Source organism: Papaver somniferum, chromosome 5 (assembly GCF_003573695.1).
Source record: "Papaver somniferum cultivar HN1 chromosome 5, ASM357369v1, whole genome shotgun sequence".
NCBI classification, from domain to species: domain Eukaryota; kingdom Viridiplantae; phylum Streptophyta; class Magnoliopsida; order Ranunculales; family Papaveraceae; genus Papaver; species Papaver somniferum.
The window spans coordinates 183,503,554-183,525,308 of NC_039362.1; the positions used below are offsets into that span (position 1 = coordinate 183,503,554).

At 35.7% G+C, this 21,755-nt stretch overlaps 2 protein-coding genes, 1 long non-coding RNA gene and 1 other non-coding gene across 4 annotated transcripts; 2 read left to right on the top strand and 2 right to left on the bottom strand.

Annotated features, from left to right (window-relative positions):
- Positions 1-356: 356 nt before the first annotated feature.
- LOC113278303 lies at positions 357-1,084 on the bottom strand. Its single transcript, XR_003325415.1, has 3 exons — positions 948-1,084; positions 725-846; positions 357-399 (listed from the first exon to the last, which is right to left on the bottom strand). It is a non-coding gene; the product is annotated as an uncharacterized LOC113278303 (long non-coding RNA).
- A 438-nt stretch (positions 1,085-1,522) lies between these two features.
- On the bottom strand, positions 1,523-2,171 carry LOC113280269. The gene is made up of 2 exons (XM_026528916.1): positions 1,699-2,171; positions 1,523-1,600 (listed from the first exon to the last, which is right to left on the bottom strand). The coding sequence occupies exons 1-2, from the start codon at positions 2,169-2,171 to the stop codon at positions 1,585-1,587; spliced, it is 489 nt and encodes a 162-aa protein (XP_026384701.1). The 3' UTR covers positions 1,523-1,584.
- An 8,335-nt stretch (positions 2,172-10,506) lies between these two features.
- LOC113280270 lies at positions 10,507-11,148 on the top strand. Its single transcript, XM_026528917.1, has 2 exons — positions 10,507-10,616; positions 10,821-11,148. Exons 1-2 carry the CDS (start codon positions 10,507-10,509, stop codon positions 11,146-11,148), a joined length of 438 nt encoding a protein of 145 aa, XP_026384702.1.
- A 2,594-nt stretch (positions 11,149-13,742) lies between these two features.
- On the top strand, positions 13,743-13,866 carry LOC113285024. Its single transcript, XR_003328539.1, has one exon. It is a non-coding gene; the product is annotated as a U6atac minor spliceosomal RNA (small nuclear RNA).
- Positions 13,867-21,755: the final 7,889 nt, after the last annotated feature.

Genomic DNA, 21,755 nt, shown 5'->3' on the forward strand with positions numbered 1-21,755 from the left:
TACAAAAGTAGAGTAAACTTGAGCTTAGAATCCTTAGATTAGGAAAATCAAAGTTACTTTCCTAGCTATAAGTAAGAATCTGCCATTATATATGATAAATATTAAATACAAAAGTTGGCAGACATGTTTTTAGCCGATAACTGCTCCATCAGTAGATTCAGTACCTTCCCTAATGGCTAATATAGTCTGTCGTATTATAACCATAAAAGTTGACAGACATATCATTCTATAAAGTGTAGAAGCCCCAAAAATAAATGTGTTTCCTTCACAAGTACATATACAAAAAAGAAGGAGTTCGCACTTCGCATGTTCTTTGGTTATGCCTATATAATATATATATACCAAAAAGAAGTTCTAACCAGTTCACTAAAGATTTCACCATCATATTTCCAATTGTTCCTGCAAGAGAAACAAAAACAGTTGATCATATTCCCAATTGACCAAAAAGAAGTAACCATATCACAATCAAAGACCTTTCCTGTGATGAAGCAAGAGTTGCTTCCGTGATTGCACTCACCAAATATACAACTAGCTAGGGCCAGGACCACAAGCAAACATTAAAATTCCCAAATATACAACTAGTTAGGACAAATATTGTATAGACAGACACAAGTCAAACTTTATTACAAATGTATTTCCTTATACTGTACTACTACTAATCACATTTCGACAAAGTTTAAGGAAATACAAATTTGTGCATTCCAAGGTTAGCTGGTTATTTTACCTTAAATTGATAGTCAGTCAGTTAGACAATGTGCGATGTTGCATCATCATCGTCTGACTCGAGCTCCTCCATTGCCTCCAAAAGAGTCTGAAGTGAAGTACTACCTAACCCAAATCCCTCATCTAACACAATAAAATAGTTAGTTGACGTACAAGAACCATAGTAAATGAATCACTAACTAAAATTGATATAATACCAAACATGAATTGAATATGTTACTTACTCTTCAGCGCACTTCTTATCCAATCTTGTGTGCATATCAGAGCTTCAATTGTTTCGGGAAGCATTGAAGAACGAAATTTATCTACAACTCTACCACTGGTGCTGAAAACAGATTCAGAAGCCACCGATGACGCAGGAATTGCTAATATATCACGAGCTGTCACTGCTAAAATTGGATACATTGGTCCATGAAATTTCACCACCCCAAAACATCAAAACTAGAATCATTCAGATCAATACCACTTCCTTTTCTAATAGGGTGAACATCAACTGATAGGTATTGCTCTAGATATGTGCGAACAACGTCATGCTGTGAACTTTCTTCCAGAAATGCCGTCAAACCTTTCCTTCAATTTGCAATGTTAACTCCAGTGTGTTGCACATCCACAGCGTTAAAAGATAAAATTCTCTTCCGAATCTTCCATTCTTCATCAACATAGTGAGATGTCAAAGCCATATAACCTCTATTCTGAGTGGTACAAGTCCACATATCAGTAGTAAGGCTTATGCGACTCTGTACCTTACTAAAAATCTCGTACAAATGCTTCTTTTTCATTTGATAAATCTTTATGCAGTCTGACTTCGTAGTGTTCCGCTTCACAAGTTTAATATTGGGTTGTAATGAAGTCAGCACCCTTCTAAAACCAATGTACTCTACAAATGAGAAAGGGAGTTCATGCAAGATAATCATTCTTGCAATACAATCAAGAGTTACTTCTTGGTTAAACTTAAAGTTGTAAGCAGCTACTGACCCATCTTGTGTTTCACTAGCTTTCAAGAACATTTGGTTAATTTGCTGTTGTGCTCCTTTGTACGCCATACAACTATTTAGATGTTTCCTCAAACTGCTTGTCCCATTTTTGCTCTCCGCACCAATATTCCTCTTGCAGTGCTTGCATTCTCCGTGTGTTTTCCCTTTTATCAATACCTCTTGAAATTCAGCCCAATACTTTGAGGTTCTTTTGCGTTTACGTGTAGGTGACGGAACCACATCTGTTGTTGGCGCTTCTATATGATCAGAATCAGAATCACCAGAATCACTTGACTCACTGGCTACAGTTTCTACTTCTTTCGGCTCTGCTGAGTTTACAACTTTACTCTTCTTTGCAGCCTTCGAAACGGCAGCTTTAGGAGGCGGCATACACGGGGATTTCGAAACGGTAACTTTAGTCTTCTTTACAGGAACACAATGATCACCAACACTACTTCCTGTTTGACTTTTCATGTTGCCTCTGCAAGGAAAACCCAACAAACATCTGTATCAGCCTATCAGGTGTCATAAAGTATAAACGATAATAAATTTAACAAGCATATACAGTAAGAAAAAGACAAATGTTCCAAGCATATACGCATAAACAGCATACGCATCAACCACACACAAGGAATTAGTAGTTTATGACTTAATTTCCAAAATGGCAGTAGAAGACTTGCTCTTGTGCATGTTTGCTGCAAGCTACTGAAAACACCCAACCTTCGAGCTATCATTGATTTCTCACAAAAACAACAATAGAGTTCACATATCATTGAGATTACAGGGATACCCATTCAAGCATAATAAGTTTGCCTTGTCTATGCAAGAGAAATCATCAAGAACAAGGAAAAAAAATTAACATATGCAATATAACAAAGCTTAAAAAATCATAACAAATTTTCAGAATCATAAAAAATTGCCCATTCACTAGTAATTCAAAATCACTAAAGTAACACCCAATACTGCAAATTAAAAAATTATTTCCTCTTGAGTAAGAAGAAACAAAAGGGGTAAATTCAAAACATCCATTCACCATTCACAGATTCAATAATAACATAAACAAACAAATTAAAACCTAAAATATCCAATTTCATAGACAAAATGTTACCATAATCATCATCATAATAATCCACGTTTTCAAAATCCCCAAATTCATGAAACCCTAAAACGAAAACATAACTCATAACAAAGAAACCCTAAAAACAAGATAATAATAACCTGAAGAGAGGATCAATGAACCACCAATCAATCAATCAACGTTCTGCATAACATCATCAGTAGTAAACTTGGTACCCTTATCTTTATCAGCAGCAGCTCTACCTTTGGCCTTACGATCCAAGAGCGACTTCCTATCCTTATCAAGTCTGAGCTTAGTAATAACACACTTTGATGGATTAACGCCAACATTAACAGTAGATCGGAATGGGTGGTGAGCTTAGTAATAACTACTTCTGCAGGCAGAGGCAGGAGAAGAAAGTAGATCGGAATGGGTGGTGAGCTTCTCATCCTTTCCTAATTTTCTTTATATATGACCTAATTTTCGCTGGGGATTTTACACAATTAACCTTTATGAAATACCCGAATACCCGCGGGTAGGATCCGGATGGACCCGTTCATAAACGGGTATATATGGGTAATTACCCGCCGGGTCCAAAGTGGTTAATGGGTCCAATTTAAGGACCCGGAACCGGAACCGGACCCGAATCCATCGGTTCCGGTTCCGGACCCGGGTAATGGGTACCCATTGACAGCCCTATTTAAAACCTCTTCTTCTTTTTCTCAACTCACAAAAAAAAAAAAAATAGAAAATTATTGATTCTAAAATCTGATTTTAATCTAACATAATCAAACCACACTAATTAACTTAACTTAATTAAGTTTTAATACTAATCATTCAGGGGAAGTGTAGTCTTTTAAAAATATTTTGGTTAAGGGGTGACTCGATTTAGGTTTCAAAGACCTTTTTTTTCCTCTAATGGGAGGCCCCTAATTATTTTCTGGAACCCCCAATTAAATCAGATTTTTTATTGTTATCTTTTTTTTTTTCTAATTGTTATAAAATTGAATTAGCTTGAGGATACAACAAGCTACACCTATTTTCTTTTAATAAAATCATGCTTCAAAAAAATAAATAAATATAGCAAGCTACAGTAAGCTACAATGAGCTATAGTGTTTCATGAAATGTATGTATAACATCGAAAGAGGTGAATAAAATTAGTACCTAAAATCATGTATTGATCAATATGATTATCCATTAAAGAAAATGGTTTATCCAAATTAGTTGTATGATTATACAATTTTTGTAACTTTTTATACTCGCTGCCTCGTGAAAAGGAGAAGACAAATCCCGCTAAGATTGGAAGAAAAAAAAATAGTTGTAGTTTTAACTTGTAATTAAAATTGTTATAAATAAAGTAAAATATATGCTTCAAAAAAAAGGTAAAATATTTAATTTTAATAAAATAAAATTATTAAAATTGGTATAAATAAGGTAAAATTATTATTTAACACGTTGTCGTTGATAGTTCAGTATGAACTTGTTGATCTTCTTAAAATCCTCTTCAAAAGATTAAACTTTGTAGTGAATTTTTCATTTGTCGTGCATTAATTCCTCAATCATTTTGCTTGAACCTCAATATTATGTCTCTTATTCTCCTTGAGTCCTTGTTTAGAATTATTTTTATTTTTTAATCATGAAGATGTTTGTTACCCAAGAACCAAACACTATTGAAGTCAGTTCCACTCCAAATGTCTAATTAGCTAGTTTGTTTTCTTATGGGCCATGAATTATTAGTTTTAGTTCGGGTCATGTGCTCGTTTTTGTCTTGCCGTTGTAATTTTCAGGAAAACAAACTGCCGCAGATGAAAGAGACGAGACGAATTTATGGATGGAAAGCATCACCAACAAAATACAACAACCCTCAATATCGTACCACCACTGCTGTTGCCACTACTCACAAGCCTGTCGATGAAGATCTCTACAAAATACCATCACCACAACTCCGCCGCGCCAAAGCACCCAAGGTATATTTAAAAAACAAAACTGATCAGATTGGTTGTTCTTTTGACATACATTGCAACCCTTTGGTATTTCCACATCCGTGCGCTTTTCTTACTAGATAGACACAACTGTCTGTCACAGTAATTTATGTACTGATTTCTGATTTAACTGTCAGCTCTTAGTATAAGACACCACTACATGCCCGAAACTTTGAACTGTCAGATAATATTATTCCTACTGTCTATTATTGGTGTTTGCAAATTTCAGGTTTTGGGTTAGCTTGGGAAATGTAATCTGTTGACATGATACTTATTTTGTTTTTCGACCGGATTCTGCAGGTCAAAGTGCTGGGGTTTATATCGAGATGCTTCAGTCCCTCTTGTGTCATGAGTTCAAATGGAGATTATGTAGGACGAGATTCTATCGATGTATATAGGTTTTTTAAATAGGGAAATTTGTGTTAGAAGCAACAAAAAATTGACTCAACTCTTGGCTTTTGTTGGATTTTTAGGCAAGAGTTGGGGTGGTACTCTCCAAAGTTGTATTGTCATCATGTAACCTTCCATGTGCGATGTGCGTAGTTTGATATATTTCAGTTTTCATTCTATATATATATATATCGAAATCAGCCTTGTTTTGCATAGACTTATCGCACCGGATCCTCCCTCATTTTATAAGATTTCATTCACCGAGCCACCACTACAATATTCATAACTCATAAATGGGGCGAGTTAAAAATGAAAGTGCTTATTGAAACCTTAGAATCAAAATGAAGAAAACCTACTCCATTTAATAGTAGTAAGCAACACACCGTTGTGTTTCCATAAAAAAGAAAAAGCTTAGCTTTTAATAGATGTGTGCCAAAAATTGAGAGACTGAATTCCATTTGTAGCTGAAGGGCATGGGTGCTGCTAAAAGGAAGAGTAAAGAACTTCAAAACTTCAACGGGAACACTTTAAATTCGGACCCTATCGGATTGCACGCGGTTGGCCTCTATTAAAGGAAGAAATTCTTCCTTAGGGTCGTCCCTAAAGGCCCAAACACGCCCCCTTGCTCTCTTGATATGGCAGTGCCCATCTCTAATGTTCATCAAAAATGCAACTTTAAAACTCTTCACAAAAACAAAATATGCAGCGAAAACTGGTATGAAATCGGGTTATAAAAGCTGCTTAATTTACTACCATCTCCCCAAACAATCCTCTTCTTGAGATCTATATATGGGAGCGCTAGTATCTAGCAACCATTTCATATACTAAAGTGTTCCTTGGTCATCATAATCCTAACTTCAAAACTCTCCCCAAAAACAAAAAACAAAAAAACCCAGCACAAACATTAAAAAATTATGGCATGTTAGGGCATCACAAACTTGTGAACAAGTCATTTACAAGCTGGTATACAGTTTAAAAGAAACCGGGTTAATTTATGTTCATGCTATTCTTAAACTTTTAGAGTTTAATGAGTATCAACATTGAGTATGAAATTGGTTTGAGATGTTGGGGAAAGTTGAATACGTAAAATAGATGGAATTCTAAAATATTTGGCGATCATAATGGGAGATTGATTTTTCAGTAGCAATCATGATCGGTGAGTCTTGGGTTCTTCTAGATTCATATTGCGAGATTAATTTCAAACAACACCATCAAGTCCTCAGCCAAAGAAAAAAAATAAGTTTAGTTTTGGGGAGGAAAGCCGGAAAAGAATTGAGATGTGTATGTAATTCTAGACATAGAATTACGGTATTTAGATAGATTTCTTGGCGTTAGACGTGTAAACTCTTCCGATAAATTATTGATTCTTAATTTTGTTCATAGAATTTTTAGGATTTCGTCAAGCATTATCTCTAGAAAAATGGGATATACATATATTGAGAAATCATCGAATCTTAGCCATACCCAACTGAACAAATACGATTTGTTGTTCTAAGACTGAGCTTCAAGTACCTGATCATAACTACTTACCCGTATGACCCGTCTTTGCCTCCAGCATGATAGGTGTACTCGTTATCTGATAAGCGCCTCGAATGCATATACCTAGACAAACGATCCCAATTTCTTGTTGTAAAAAAATTAAGGTAAGGTAAAACACCTTAAAGGAAAATCACCTCATAAAAAATAAATAAAGTGGCGTTGTTGTACTTAGAGCATCTCCAATGGAGTATGAGTATTTATCATATGTGGAGACCTAAAAAAAAAGGTATTTAATAACATAGAATTCAAATACAAATCTTGTTTTGATAAACATCTCCAGTGGTAATTGTATCAATATCTATTTTGATATACTTATCGCTTATTTATAGAAAAAATAACTCACAAAATCTAAAAAATTAATTAAAATAATAACAAATTGATGACATGGGTATGGATGGGAGTCTCTAAAAACCCATGCTCTCCTCCAAACTCAAACTTACACGTAATATTAAATTTTGATTATCCAACCACCAATGGAGATATTTTTTGTTGAGAGTTTCTAAAATCCTAGGTGTCATCAATTGTTTAAAACCCTGCTCCCCAATTTAGGAAATGCAATAGGTAGGACTTGCCCATTCTGTCATTGTCTTTCCATATTAAAATTGGTTTCCTTACGTGCCCATGACTTAATGATCGCGTGGAAGATAAAAAGATACTAGGTGTTTTTGAAGAAAAGTGATATTTTTGTTTTCTTTCAGTTTTTCCTAAAAATAAGCCAGATTGGAAAAAAATATCATTTTTCTAAAATGGAAGGAGTACGATACTCATGGTGTAGTTGCATATTCTTGTTGATAAAACGTTGATTTCAAAGATTACCAAAATTTCATTGGGTAACCTTTGGCTTCCTAGACCAAGAGGAGAAAGATCATCGTGTGAAACCATTTCCAATGGTCTCTGTGGCAAGAATGTTGATTAGATAGAAGGGAAATTTCCTACCCATGTTCTTAGTCTTGCTTTGATGGTTTTCGGAAAATTTGGCATTTCTAATCTTTGTCCTTCTAAAATATAGAACTCTTGGTGGAGTCGTGATTTTGCAGAGTTGGTCTATTTCCTTGAATTGGGTGCTCAAAGTCTTGATATTTTTGGATTTATCATTATTCAAATGGTTTCAATGACGTCATCCAACAAGAAGTTAGGCTTTCCATGCTTGATTGGAAAAATATGTAGTGCACACTCAATTGCTCCCATTGGCAACTCTTCAGGTAGCACCATTCATCACCCTTCATACGAGCCTCTGATACAATGTACATTTGTTTACAGATGTATTGCATCTCTTCTGCTTCTCATTAAATGCACTGCTCTTCTCTGACCGTCAATATGATTTGACTAGACGTTACACGCATCCTTTATGAGGCGAAGCGGTAGATATCTTGATTCTGGTATAATCACCTTTAGGATATCTATTCGCTGTAAATACACCTTCTTATCGTGTGATCACCTCCTGTGATGCTTACACGTGGCGATCAGGTATTTTACCCTCACACCATGGAGTCGCAGTAGATTGTTGTATTGCTAATATTCAGATTATGCACAAATTTTGACCAATAGAGAACCCTTGAAGCTCGTAAATCATGATGGATTGAGGTATTACTTTACCGGCTGCTGCCCCAAACACATCCGCGTCGTGATCTCTTGTTGTATGGTAGTCCCCAACTCACCAACCATATTCATAAATATACTAAAGTGTCTCATGGTCATCATAAAGGTAAAAACTCCTAATTCTCGACACAAAAATAGGCAACCGCAAACATAAAAAAAATTATGTCAGTTTCACGCATTACATACTTGTGGACAAGTCATTTACAACTACAAGCTGGTACAATGTTGAATAAATCGGGTTATAAAAGTTGCTTAATTTATGTTTGATTTGTTTCCATGTCTTGTTGTTTTTAAATTTTTCGAAGTTAGTATTAATTACTCGGCATTTATGAAATTGGCTTTTAAAAGTTAGTATAGATCAATCAAGTATTTATGAGATAGATTTTAGATGTTGGAAAAAATTGAATATGTTAAATAGGTATTCCAGTGTTCATGTTGAGAGAAAATATTAATTATTTCGGGATGGAATGTTATTTTAACCCAGCAGTTAATGAGTTCATATTGTTCTGTTCATGTGTATTCCATTTTTTTTATTTTTTTTTATTTCCAGATGTATCATTTTCTTGTTGTGTGCATGGTTTGGATACTGAATCTCCTTACCATGATTTGCATTGGGCAGGATATTTTTTTAATGCAAATGGGGCAGGATTTTTTTATTTATGTAAATACAAGGGACCTCAGACTAAATTAGTGTTTAAATCTTATTTTATTTTATCCTTGGGAGCATTTAAACTAGACTTTACAAAGTAATTAGCACCAGCTTATGGTGTTTTCTAGTGACGCAAGTAAAAAAGTTGTCTCGAACCTACCGTCCCACAGATTTGACGCTCAACAGATATTTTGTGCTCCAATACAATGCCTTTCGGCCTCGTATTGTAACTTATTAGAGGAGACTCTTCGGCATATTTAAAATGTCCTTGGTCATCAGTAACTTCGAGATTGTTCACAAAAATAATATGCAACGCAAACATAAATCATTTTATGCCAACTATATACATCTCTTACTTGCACACAAGTTATTTTCATGCATGCTGATATAAGTTTTATTTTAATGCATCTTTTTTCTTGGAGCATTTTTTTAAATAAATATATTATAAAAGCTGCTAATATCATGTTTGAGTAGTTTTCAAGTTTGGCGATTATCAGACTTTTGGAATTGAGTTTATATTACCAAATATTATTAAAATTGACTTGATCAAAATTATGATGCTGGAGAAAGCTGAATGCAGTTGAAGTCTTGATAAGAGTACGGTAACTACGAGTACATGAATTGTATTTCATTACACTATATAGGTTAAATAGATTTGTTTGTGTCTTTTATGATCTTTTAGATGTTCAGCTACAACATGTATTTTTTTTCATTTATGAATGAATAATTTGGTAATTCAATTGAGATTGTAGTTGTATCAATGGTTTATTCATGTTCTTAAGGCACATTCTGAACCACGTTAGAGGTCCGAATTCTTTTGATGATCTATTGTTTGTTGATCGAGAGAGATGCCGGACATTCAAGAGAGCTTCCAAAAAGCTGGGACTCTAAGAGAATTATCAGAGTGAGAGAGCGTCTTTGGCTGAAGCAGCAAAAGTCAAGATGTCGTCTTCCCTGAGAAGACAATTCGCCTCTATCTTGAACTTTTGTAATCCGATTGGTGTGAGAGAGTTGTGAGATGAATTTTTCAACAACATGGTCGAGGATTACTCGATTTCAAGCAATACAATCTCGACATTCTTATCAGATCGTCTTCTCCGTGAGTTGAATTTGATACTTAAGCAGCACGATAAAGATATATCCATGTATGATCTACCTTCGATTGTTGGCACATTGGTGAGGACTTTGATATTTCGAGTCTGATTCAAGAGAAGTTGTCGATTCCTATATCCGAAGAAGACCTGTCTTCTATCCAAAAGTTGAATGAAGACCAGTCTAGGGTATATGATACAATCATGGGATAAAATAAGAGAAAGTAAAGTAAATTCGTCTTCATAGATGGTTCAGGAGGTACTGGGAAGTCATATCTCTATCGTGTTATTCTGGAGACTGTTGGGAAAAATGATGGTATTGCGTTAGCAACATCCACGTAGGGAATTACTGCTACTATGCTACCTGGTGGGAGGACAACACACTCAAGGTTTCAATTTCCGATGACAACGACATCAACTTCAACGTATCGTACGAAGAAGCAAACTGAGGAAGCTAAACTTTTTAGGCATGCTACCATCCTTATGTGGGATGAATCTACAATGGCACATCGCTACTATTTGGAAGCATTTGATCGGACGGTGAGAGATATCACAAGGATTGCTGAACCATTTGGTGGAAAGATTTTAATCATGGAGGTGATTTCCTCTAGGTACTACCAGTGATTCCAAGGAGTACAAGGGGACAGACAGTCGATGCATGTCTTAGCAGGTACATTGCATTTTTTTTTCTATTAAGATAAAAAAAGTTGTTTTATAATGATATGCGATACTTAATGTTTCTTAAACTCTAGTACTTAATTAACTTTTAAGTGGATAATTCGAAATGATATTGAGTTACATTACATTTTTAACAGGTCACATTTGTGGAAAAATGTACATGTTTTGCATCTGAAGAAGAATAAGCGTGCATCCGAGGATGTATCTTATTCTGAGTTTTTGGTTCGTGTTGGTGACGGGGATGAACCTTGCGTTGCTAATGAGATGATAAAGGTTCCAGAAAAGATGGTCATACCATGGGTTGGTTATGCTTCTTTGTCTCAGCTTATAGATGTAACATTTCCAAACTTGGTGGAAAATGCCAGAGATAGAGACTACATGGTCAATATGGCATTGATCACACCATTGAACGAGTACGTCGAGAAGCTTAATGACCAAGTACTTAACATATTTCTTGGAAAATAGGTTCTATTCTACTCATTTGATTCTGTCGACGACGATACTCACGGTCTTTACCAACAAAAATACTTGAACAACATTGCTCTGGGGGTTTGCCGTCACACATTTTAAAATTGAAGATCGGTGCGCCTATTATGTTGTTACGGAATGTTGATGTAAAAAATGGTTTATGTAATGGTACCAGGTTAATAACCAAAGAGTTCTTCCCAAATTGTATTGATGATGTAACTATTAGAGGGAATTACATAAGTACACGAGTTTTTATTCACAGGATGCCACTGGAGCCACCTTAGAATCTGAAGTTCCCATACAAGTTTAAACGTAAACAGTTTCCGATCTGTTTGTATTTTGCCTTTACAGTCAACAAGACGCATGGGCAAACGATCGAAAACACGGGTATTTTTTTTCCCTGAGCATGTGTTCAATTGTACGTTGCTCTCTCGAGAGGAGTGTCAAGTAGTAACACGAAAGTATTAGTGACTAAAAGCACCATTGTAAAGAAGAAAGAAACGTACACGAAAAATGTTGTGTATAAAGAAATCTTTTTTTCTTAGAAAAATACGAGTTACGAATACACGCATTCTTGATGTAAAAGGACATTTATGATTGAAAAATTATTATAAAATAAAAAATTCAAGTTTAGTTGGGATTACTTTTGCACATTAAAATGAAATGAGTTTTCGAGTGGTGACTTTGACCGTTGATTACTGCACGAAGACAACAAAATTACGAAACGAATGTACCGGCAGACGCATCGCGCATGCATGCTATACAAGTATATGTTAAATAAATTTGTTTATTTCTTTCGTGATCTTTTAGATGTTCAGCAACATGTATTCTTTCTTCTTTTTTTTTTCCATTTATGAATGAATAATTTGGTAATTCAATTGAGCTTGTAGTTGTATCAATGGTTTATTCATGTTATTTTTAGATTACGGCTCCTTTTACATTATGGATACGTCAATAAATTATAAAATCAGTAAAAAAAATTTAAAAGCCGAATAAATCTATTGTTCATATGCTTAAGAAATAAAAAATAATAAATCTATTGGTCATGTTGGTTCGTACATCACATTGCATACTCCATAGTGCATAAAATTACAAAAAAAATATAATTAACCGATCATCTATAGTTGGATCTCATGACATTCAGTAGCACCCCCGGAAACGGGTTCCTCACCTTCTTTTTTGAGGTATTTTATTAGACGGTTTCTAAAAGTTGTATCCCAAACCATCATAAACAAACATTTGAGCCGTTTTCATTTCTTGCGATTCTTAAACTTTTAAAAGTTAATGAGTAAAAATTACTCAATATCAGCGAAGTTGATTCATGGGATGTTGGAGGAAGTTGAACATGTTAAATATGAAATCTTTTGTTTTTGAAGGCATTAATTAATACGAGTTGTGAAAATAGTATTTATCATTCAATTTGAGTTGTGCATTCTTTTAAACTTTGTTACTTGTAGTTTTTCCAACAGTGTATTACTTTCCAGGAAAACAAACTGTACGCGGCAGCGCTGCTGATAAAGGAGATGAGAGAAAAGACGGTGGATTTACGGACGGAAAACATAATCAACAAAATACAACCACCTTCAATATCAAACTACTGCTACTACTACCACTACTCACAAGCCTAAATGAAGATCTCTACAAAATACCATCACTACAACTCCGCGGCGCCAAAACCCCCAAGGTATAAAAAATCCCTCTGATAGTCGGTCCTTTTGTCAACTCAACTCCGTATAATTTTCTTACTACTAGATAGGGCAAGTTTATGTCGCATTTATATATGCAGTTAAGACACCACTACATGTCCGTAACTTTGAATTCTCAGATGTATTATTCCTACTGTCTATTATTGGTGTTTGCAAATTTCAGGTTTGGGTTAGCTTGGGTAATGTAATCTGTTGACATGATACTTATTTTGTTTTCCGACCGGATTCTGCAGGTCAAAGTGCTGAGGCTTATATCGAGATGCTTCGGCCCCTCGTGTGTCATGTGATGAGTGGAAAGGGGAGTATATAAAAATATTTTCTACAATTATACCTTTATGGATAATAACTAGTAAAACTTAGAAATGATTGATTTCTTAAACTATATCACTGTTTTTCGTAAATTTTATGCCGTTGAAAAGCATTTTAAAACACCTACACAACGAATATAAACATGACTATCAAATTATACGTATTTCTTATAGTAACAATAATCAATTAAAAGGGTAGTTTTAGAAATACCCCCTTGATTAGTGAAATAGCTCATCTATTTTGAGACAAAATTTAAAACCAACTAGCTCATCTAATTTGGGACTGAGGGAGTATTAAAGAGAATGCAACATGTGTGCAAAAATATTCCAATGCTACATCCTGCTGCTAAAAGTAAGAATTAAAAACTTCAAAACTTCAATGGGAATTGCAACACTTTTTTCTTTTTTCTATTTTTTTTTTGATGTGAAAAGTCTCCACGATTTCATCTGCAAAACGACCATAGACATGAAAATTAAGAAGGAAAGCATCACAATACAGTTCAGATTTTAGTACCACATCGGCTATATGCGAATGAGTGATACGTTTGTAAACTTGTGTTGTTGGAAGATTTATGCCGTGTTCGTTAAAAGGAGAGACGGTTGGCATCTCCCTGACATGGACGAAAACAACTTTCGAGCTTACATGTTACCACACATATGGTTAAAGCTACCCGCTCCGGCGGATCTTACCACAATTTTTTCGTGATATGATACTGAATTACAGCGTCATAGTGAGATTAGCAGTATTCTCATACATTTTTTTTTAGAGATTTTGTTAGAGATTTCAGTGGTTGTTAGGGAATGCAATAGCTGAGACGTGCCCACTCTCCCGTCTTACCACATCAATATCTTTTTTTTTATAGATGAAAGAAAGAGTTACTGACAAATATCCGAAAGAGAAAATGCCTCTCACAGTTCCTCCGGCTAGAGCCAATTGTTGGAGATCAGGAAAAGTGTCATGCTTAATAGTTTTACAGAAAATATTATCAAAGTTTTTCAGACATAAAAGGAGATTATCTAATCTATCATTATTCTTCATGTTGGTGTTTCTACTGCCACCTTGTACAGCTTTTGTGATACTAGGATTGCTTTCTAGAAGATTGAAGGATATGCAGTGAAGTTGAGAAGCCCAATCGATAGCATCTTGAGCGGCTAAGCATTCTGCCTCTTCCCTACAGTGAGTTTCGGTTCCCATGGTTCTTCTGCCGATTGTGTCTCCTGTTGGACCTAAGATACAAACAACAATCACTGTTAAGCCAATGACATTTTCAAAATGAGTCATAAAAGCAAAGGTGATCTTCCCAGTTGGAGTCTAATCAACTATGTTAGGACACCTATCAAGTAATCTATTCCTCTCAGCCTGAGAGTGCATCAAAGCAGTGGTTAAGTGATCAATAATTTGATTTCCTATCTAGCTAGGACAAAGTTTGACTTTATTAAATACCAGATCACACCTGGCTTTCCAGATGAACTAGTAAATGGTGGAACAGAGCTCATCCCAAGGACCCCAATGAATCAGAGAGTTATTACTAGAAAACCAACTGGAGCACCAGTCTTCAAGACTATGAAAACCAGAACTGGAAAAATCAAGGTTCAAAGAACAATGAGCCCAAACAACCTTGGAAAAATTACAGTGCATAAGGGAATGCTCCCTTGTTTCAACATGGATATCGCAAAGGAGACAAGTAGGGTCAGAATTCCTAACAAACCTAGAATAATAAGCACTAAAACGAAGAATGTTACTTTTCATTTTCCATACGAAGAACTGAATCCTTGGAATAACCTTCATATTCCAAAATTTTCTAGCCAGAGAGTCATTCGGAGTTCTTTTTATCAAGGATGTTATACAGAGACTTGCTAGTTAAATTTCCTTGCGGATTATCAATCCATATAAGAGTGTCTTTCATTCCTCTATTGGGAGATAGAGTAAGGATTCTATTAACAATATTTCACTCAAAAAGCTCATTTAAAATAATTACATTCCAACCCGTTTCAGTTATGACTCGTGAGATCATTAACCATGGTGAGATTAGAGACGTTGTCATGTCATCAGGAACTATAAGATTACCTTCCTCATCTGGAATCCAGTTATCTTTCCAGATGTGGACATAGTTACCATTACCAATCTTCCATATGCTAAAATCTTTAAGAATCATCATACCTTTGTAAACACCTTTTCATGCCCAAGAGGAGCTATCATTACAGATGGCATGGAAAGGATTGGTGTTAGGGAAGTATTTCCCTTTCATAGTTTTCGTAAAAATAGTGTTAGGTTGGTGGAACAATCTCCATCCATTAAAGGCAATGAGATAAATGTTCATGAGGTCCAACTTTTTAAGACCATTTCCACCATTCCTTACTCCTACAGAGACCTCTCCAATTTTTTATGTACATTCTTTTTTTTTTGGTCCTAACTTACCCCACCAAAAATCCCTTATGGTGTTAGTCACTCTTTTGAGAATAGTTTTGGGTAAAATAAAAGTATACATGTTGTACCCAGGGAGGGATTCCAGGATAGATTTAGCCATTACCCCTCTAGATCCCAAGGGGTAGGGGGACATCGATTTACTCTTCCATCCCTTCAATCTACCTCCCATTTTATTTTTGAGATTATCGAAACATTTTAACTTTAGATTTGTTACTGAAAAGGGGACCCCCTAAATACTTGTCATATGGTTTTTTTTTTAGTTTAAGTATATCAATGATGTCTCTGACTAAGCTAGTTTGTATGTGAGGAGTGAAAAATATACCATATTTAAGAAAAAAATTATCATTTGCCAAGAGGTTTTACCATAATCATCTAAAATAGACAGAAGATTTTTATTATGGGCAATGATAGCTTTCGAAAAAATGAGGCAACAGTTCTTGTTAATATTAAAACCAGAAATAAGACCTCGCTGTTCACCATTTGATAAAGTCCTTGAGAAGGATTCCATGCAAAGAATGAACAGGTAAGAGGATAACGGATCCCCTTGCCTTAATCCTCTAGAGGGTTTGAAATGTTTGCAAGGCACATGATTCACAAGAATCACAAACTGGCTGGTGCTAATACATTGAAAGATGAGAGAGCACCAGGCATCGCAGAACCCCATTCTACGAAGAACAGCAATGAGAAAATCCCATTCGACACGGTTAAAAGCTTTGGACATATCTATTTTGAGACCTAGTAAATCAGTTTTTCTTTTCTTATTTTTTTCCTCACAACATGAATTTTCTCATGTGCCACCAAAATATTGTCAGAAATAAGACGTTGTTTAACAAAAGCGGATTGATATGGAGATATCAATCTATCAAGGAAAGGCTTTAACCTGTTGGAAATAACTTTAGAGATGATCTTATAAACAATGTTGCATAAACTAATAGGACGGTAATCTCCAAGACCAGTAGGATGAAGAATTCTGGGGATTAAAGACATATGAGTTTGGTTTAGCTTGGTTAGTATATGACCACTCCTAAAGAAAGCCTTAACAGTTCCTATGATATCAGATTTGACAGTATTCCAGTTTTTTTTTTGAAAGAAGCAGGCAGGACACCCATCCGGGCCGGGACTGGAATTAGGAAGCGTTCCAAAGAGGGTTCAGAAAGACACCATCAGTTGAGAGTTCTCTAGATCAGTAATAGAGGAAGGGACAAGATTAATAATGTCGTTATTCATAACAAGTTTTGAGGAGGTTAACAGAGTTTCAAAATATATGTTAAGACAGTTTGCAATTTTATCTCTACCCTCTACCCAATTGTTATTAATATCATATAACCCCGTGATTGTATTTCTTCTTTGTTTAATAACAACATTCTGATGAAAATAATGTGTGTTTTTATCTCCTAATTGAATAGTGTTCTCTCTTCCCTTTATTTTTCGCAGCTCTTCTTCATAATCATGAAGTTTATGTATCTCAGCCTTAGTACCTAAGAGGTTTCTGTCATTTAATCTGATATTAGGATTGGACATACTTTGATTTAATTTGTTGTTCATATTAGTAAGATTATTTTTGATGTTAATTACCAAAGTTAATTTTATTCCAAAGACTAACTTCTTTTCTAACAATAGCAAGCTTATTCATCAAAACAAAAGCTTTAGAACCATTAATGTGAGTATCCCAAGAAAAATTATTATGTCCCTACACTTCTGCTCATTCTGAAAAAGACCAAAGAATTTAAAAGGTTTATGTCCATCCTGGCAGGGATGGCAGTGTTGAGCAGAATAGAGCAATGGTCAGAACCCAAACGATTCAGGTGTCTAAGGCTAGCATTGGGAAATTAATTGGGCAAGCCAAGAGCCATTGGACATGCCCCTATCTTTCTTCAATTAGAGTGCCATCCTCATGATGGTTGGACCAAGTGAAAGGGAAACCAATAAATCCTATATCTTTTAACCCTAAGCTATCAAACATAGAGGAGAATTTCCTAATGGAAATGTCATTAGCAGCATTCCCTCCTCTTTTTTCATCCTGATAAAATTCAGGTCTCCTAAAATCAGCCAAGGGTGACTCATAGAGTCACCCATTTGATTAACTATATTCCAAGATTCATCCTTTCTATGATCCTTATAAGGACTACCATACATACAGGTTAGGATCCATTCAGAGTTGGATTGCTCATCCCAAACACTACAGTTTATCTGATTATCATCCATGTAAAGAACTTTAAGTTTCACATCTTTATCCCAAGCAACATCTAGACCTCCTGCTTTACCAACAGGATTCTGACAAACATGGTTATAATACAAAGAGGAATGCAAAGTGTTTTCAACAAAAGTATGAAATTATTTTGTCTCAGATAGGAAAATAATGTTAGGCTCATGAGAGATGATGAGTTTTTTTAATTGTTGTCTAGTATGAGGAGGACCTAGTCCTTGACAATTCCAGGATAAATCTTAATGAATTTCCAAAAATAAGAAACAACAGGATAAACTAGGTTCATGAAATTGTTGGTCTTCACAGTGAAATTCCTTAAAGTATTTGAGAATAAGTGAATTCTGAGAAAAACAGAAGAATAAAAATCAATTTTTTTTTCGAAAATCAACATGATTAGCATAAATTTCCAATTGATTTGCATACGCAAAACTATCCTTTATAGCCACTTTAACTCCAGCATCTCTAACAAATCTCCTCCCTTTCTCACCCTTGGTAGCCTTATGAGACTTAATGGAATTTTTGCCATTGTCAGAAAGAGGGGTTTTGTCAGCAGAGCCACATTGAAAATTGAGAAGAAGATTATGTGGAAAATTAGGTTTAGAAGGAAATCCAGATTCAGTCTTAGAGTTTGGTAAAATAGTACATTTAGTCTTTTTCTGGGTTGAGTAGGGGTTTTGGTGATCTTTTTCTCTTTTGATTTTCATCTAAACGGTTTGGAATTTCTGTAGAGATAATCAGGGAATTGGAGGTAGGGCCAAATCCTGGTGGATAGGTGGGTTCCGGTTCGACCTCGAAAAGTAGTTTTTGAGTAGCAGAGGCCCGAGCATGGAAAGGGTTGTAAGCATAATTTTCAATTTTATAAGTTGCGAGCATTATAGTTTTGTTGCTTTAGGTAACATGGCGAAGATCATCCTTATCAGTTTGAGAGGGTTGAACACCAGAAGCATCAGCATTGAAAACTATACCTTTGGAGAATTTAGGTTCTTCACCCTTCTCATTTAAAAGATTTACTATGTGAAGATCCATAGCATCTGATTCCAACATGAGAGCTGAAAGGGGATTTATATTAGGACTGATTTTGGGAGAGGGGTTTACATTAGTGTTGATTTTTGAGGCGGAACTTCCTTTGAAAGAGAGGTTAGGTGAGTTGAAGGATGGGTTAACCAATTTGTTTGTAGACGGTGCCATTTTTGCAGCCAAACTATCGGTTTACTTATGTTTGATTTATTTCTACAATATACTTATGTTTGTAGACAATATACTTAGGTTAGGTGAGTTGAAGGATGGGTTTACCAACTTGTTTAATTTATTTCTAAAATATAATTAGGTTAGGTGAGTTGAAGGCTGGTTTTACCAATTTTTTTGTAGACAATACCACATTAATATCGGTTTACTTATGTTGTGAGTAGTCAATATGATGATACTTAATGGTATGGACCTTTGGTAAAATCGAAATATACTTTTGGTAAAAAAAAGTAAAAACAAAGTTACTTTGGAAGCAATATACATTATTTTATTGCTCGCTAATACTTGGATTATTGGAAAGATTTAGACCAGCAGAGATTCCTTGAAGCTCGTGAATAGAATTGTATTGAGGTCTTGCAAAAAAAAAAGAGCAACAAACATGGAAAAATTATGCCATGTTCATGCATCACAAACTTATGAACACGTTATTTACAAGTTTTTTATGCAATGTTCATGTATCACAAACTTGTGAACAAGTCATTTACAAGATGGTACAATTTTAAAGAAATCGGGCTATAAAATGTCTGCTAAATTTATGTTTGATTTGATTGAAATTATTTTCGTGCCTTGCTATTCTTTAAATTTTAGAGGTTAGTGAGTATAAATAACTCAATGTTTGTGAAATTGATTTAAGATGCAGGAGAACGTTTAATACCTTAAATATGAAACTTAGTTTTTCATTTATTTCTAAAAACATTGTAACAATTCAACAATTCTTGAGTCAGATAAAGTTATTTATGCCTCAATACATGTGACCTTCCAAGTGACTAAACTGATACGTTACGGTAGTGTTTGAAGTCTTGATTTTTTTTTTTTTTATTTATTTTAGCCAGTGGCGCAGTTACGTTACAATATAGAAAGCTGTTGATGGTGGTTTTTAGCTTAGGGTCAAAATCGTAAAATCTTGCATCTCACGTCACTCTGCAAGGAAACGGTGTCGTGAGTGCTAACTTCTCCACCAGCATATTTATTGAGCCATTCAATATATTTACATGAAATTTATCCAGACTGGCGAATGTATCAACCATCCCAAACGCTCTGTAAATTTCGGCACCTCGCCAACACAAGACTCACTGAGTACTTTCCTGTGCTATGTTCCCCGGCAGAACCCTTAATATCGGTATGGCATGATGGATTTGTGTTCGCTCGCAGCAGAGTAGCATGAACCTCCAAGTACCAAAATTAAGGCCATTACAAAAAATGCTCAGACGGAAAACACACTGCATTCTATAAATAAGGATTTTTGTGGAAGCATACAAAATCCAGCCAATTGTTGTGATAACTCACCAAAAACTCATAAACCCGACTAACTTGCAAAAATTAGGGTTTCGCGCCCCGCGCAGCACACTAGATCCCTTGGTCGAAATTATGCTTAGCCAAACTAGGCAATTAAATCTGCCACAGCGCACTGGAAGTGTGGTCACTCCCTAGCTTTCCGACCCCACTTCCCATCGACCAATCAGGCCTCTCTAAAACCGCCACGCGCACTAAAAGAGGAGTCACGCCCATGCTTAGTTTCCCCCTACTTTCATTGACCAATTAGGTTGTTCCAAACCTGCCGCAGCCTTAAAATAGGTTGCCATACTAAGTTGGTTTCCCAAAAACCGACACCAGGCCAAGCAGCATGCCAAACTCACCAAGCGCGCGTGCCATATGCCCATGCCAATCGGCATGCCAAACCCGCAAAAACGCGCGTGCCAGACGCACATGCCAATCGGCATGCCAAACATGCCAAGCAGCATGCCAGACCCGCCAAAACGCGGGTGCCAGACGCACACGCCAATCGGCATGCCAAGTATCTTGCCAGACCCGCCAAAACGTGCGTGCAGACGCACATGCCAATCAACATTCCAAACATGCCAAGTAGCATGCCAAACTCGCCAAAACACGCGTGCCAAACACACATGCCAATCGGCATGCCAAACATACCAAGCAGCATGTCAAACCCGCCAAAACGCGCGTGTCAGACGCACATGCCAATCGGCATGCCAAACATGCCAAGCAGCATGCCAAAATTGCCAAAACACACATGCCAGGCGCACATGCCAAACGGCATGCCATATACGCTAGTTAAGGTTTCGGCCAATATTTTAAGACCCGGACCGCAGAGTGAACCGAAAAAATAATTGGATCATGATCGTATGGTTCCACCAGTGGTCGAACCGGTGGGTCACTGGATCATTATATATAATGTATGAGAAATTATTTAGTTATGGCTTATACACATACTTCTGAGAATGATCTTGTTAATTAGGCTTTACTCATTGACTAAATTCTTCAACATTTTTAACTCCATATATACCCTTTTAATGTAACTTATTACGTTTCCACTCCCCCCTAACCCTAACTGCTTAAAGCATTTGTTTTCTCTCTCTCATACACCTCTCTCTCCAACACCATAACTCTCTATTACGTACACTCAGAGCCATCATTCCATGCCTCCATCTCTGTTTGAAGGAATCAAAAATGTATTGTTATGAAAAATCTATTCTCTCTTTCTATGGATCTGTAATATGGGAAGAAATCAAAAACTTATAGTTATTTCATCATGATTTTTGTATTATTTATTTGATTGATTGTTTGTAATAGTGCTCATACATATGCTAGCATATCCATCTTTCTAAAGCTTTCTTCATGTATGTTTGATCTTTTAATGGAATATATACGGAATGTTTCCAGATTGAATCGTGGTTCCAATTTTTTTTTCTTGT

Bases quoted from the DNA above. Each gene is read 5' to 3' on its own strand.
- LOC113280269 (XM_026528916.1), bottom strand. From the start codon at position 2,171: ATGAAAAGTCAAACAGGAAGTAGTGTTGGTGATCATTGTGTTCCTGTA.
- LOC113280270 (XM_026528917.1), top strand. From the start codon at position 10,507: ATGGCACATCGCTACTATTTGGAAGCATTTGATCGGACGGTGAGAGAT. The intron at 10,617-10,820 runs GTACTACCAGTG...CATTTTTAACAG, and splicing joins ATGGAGGTGATTTCCTCTAG to GTCACATTTGTGGAAAAATG.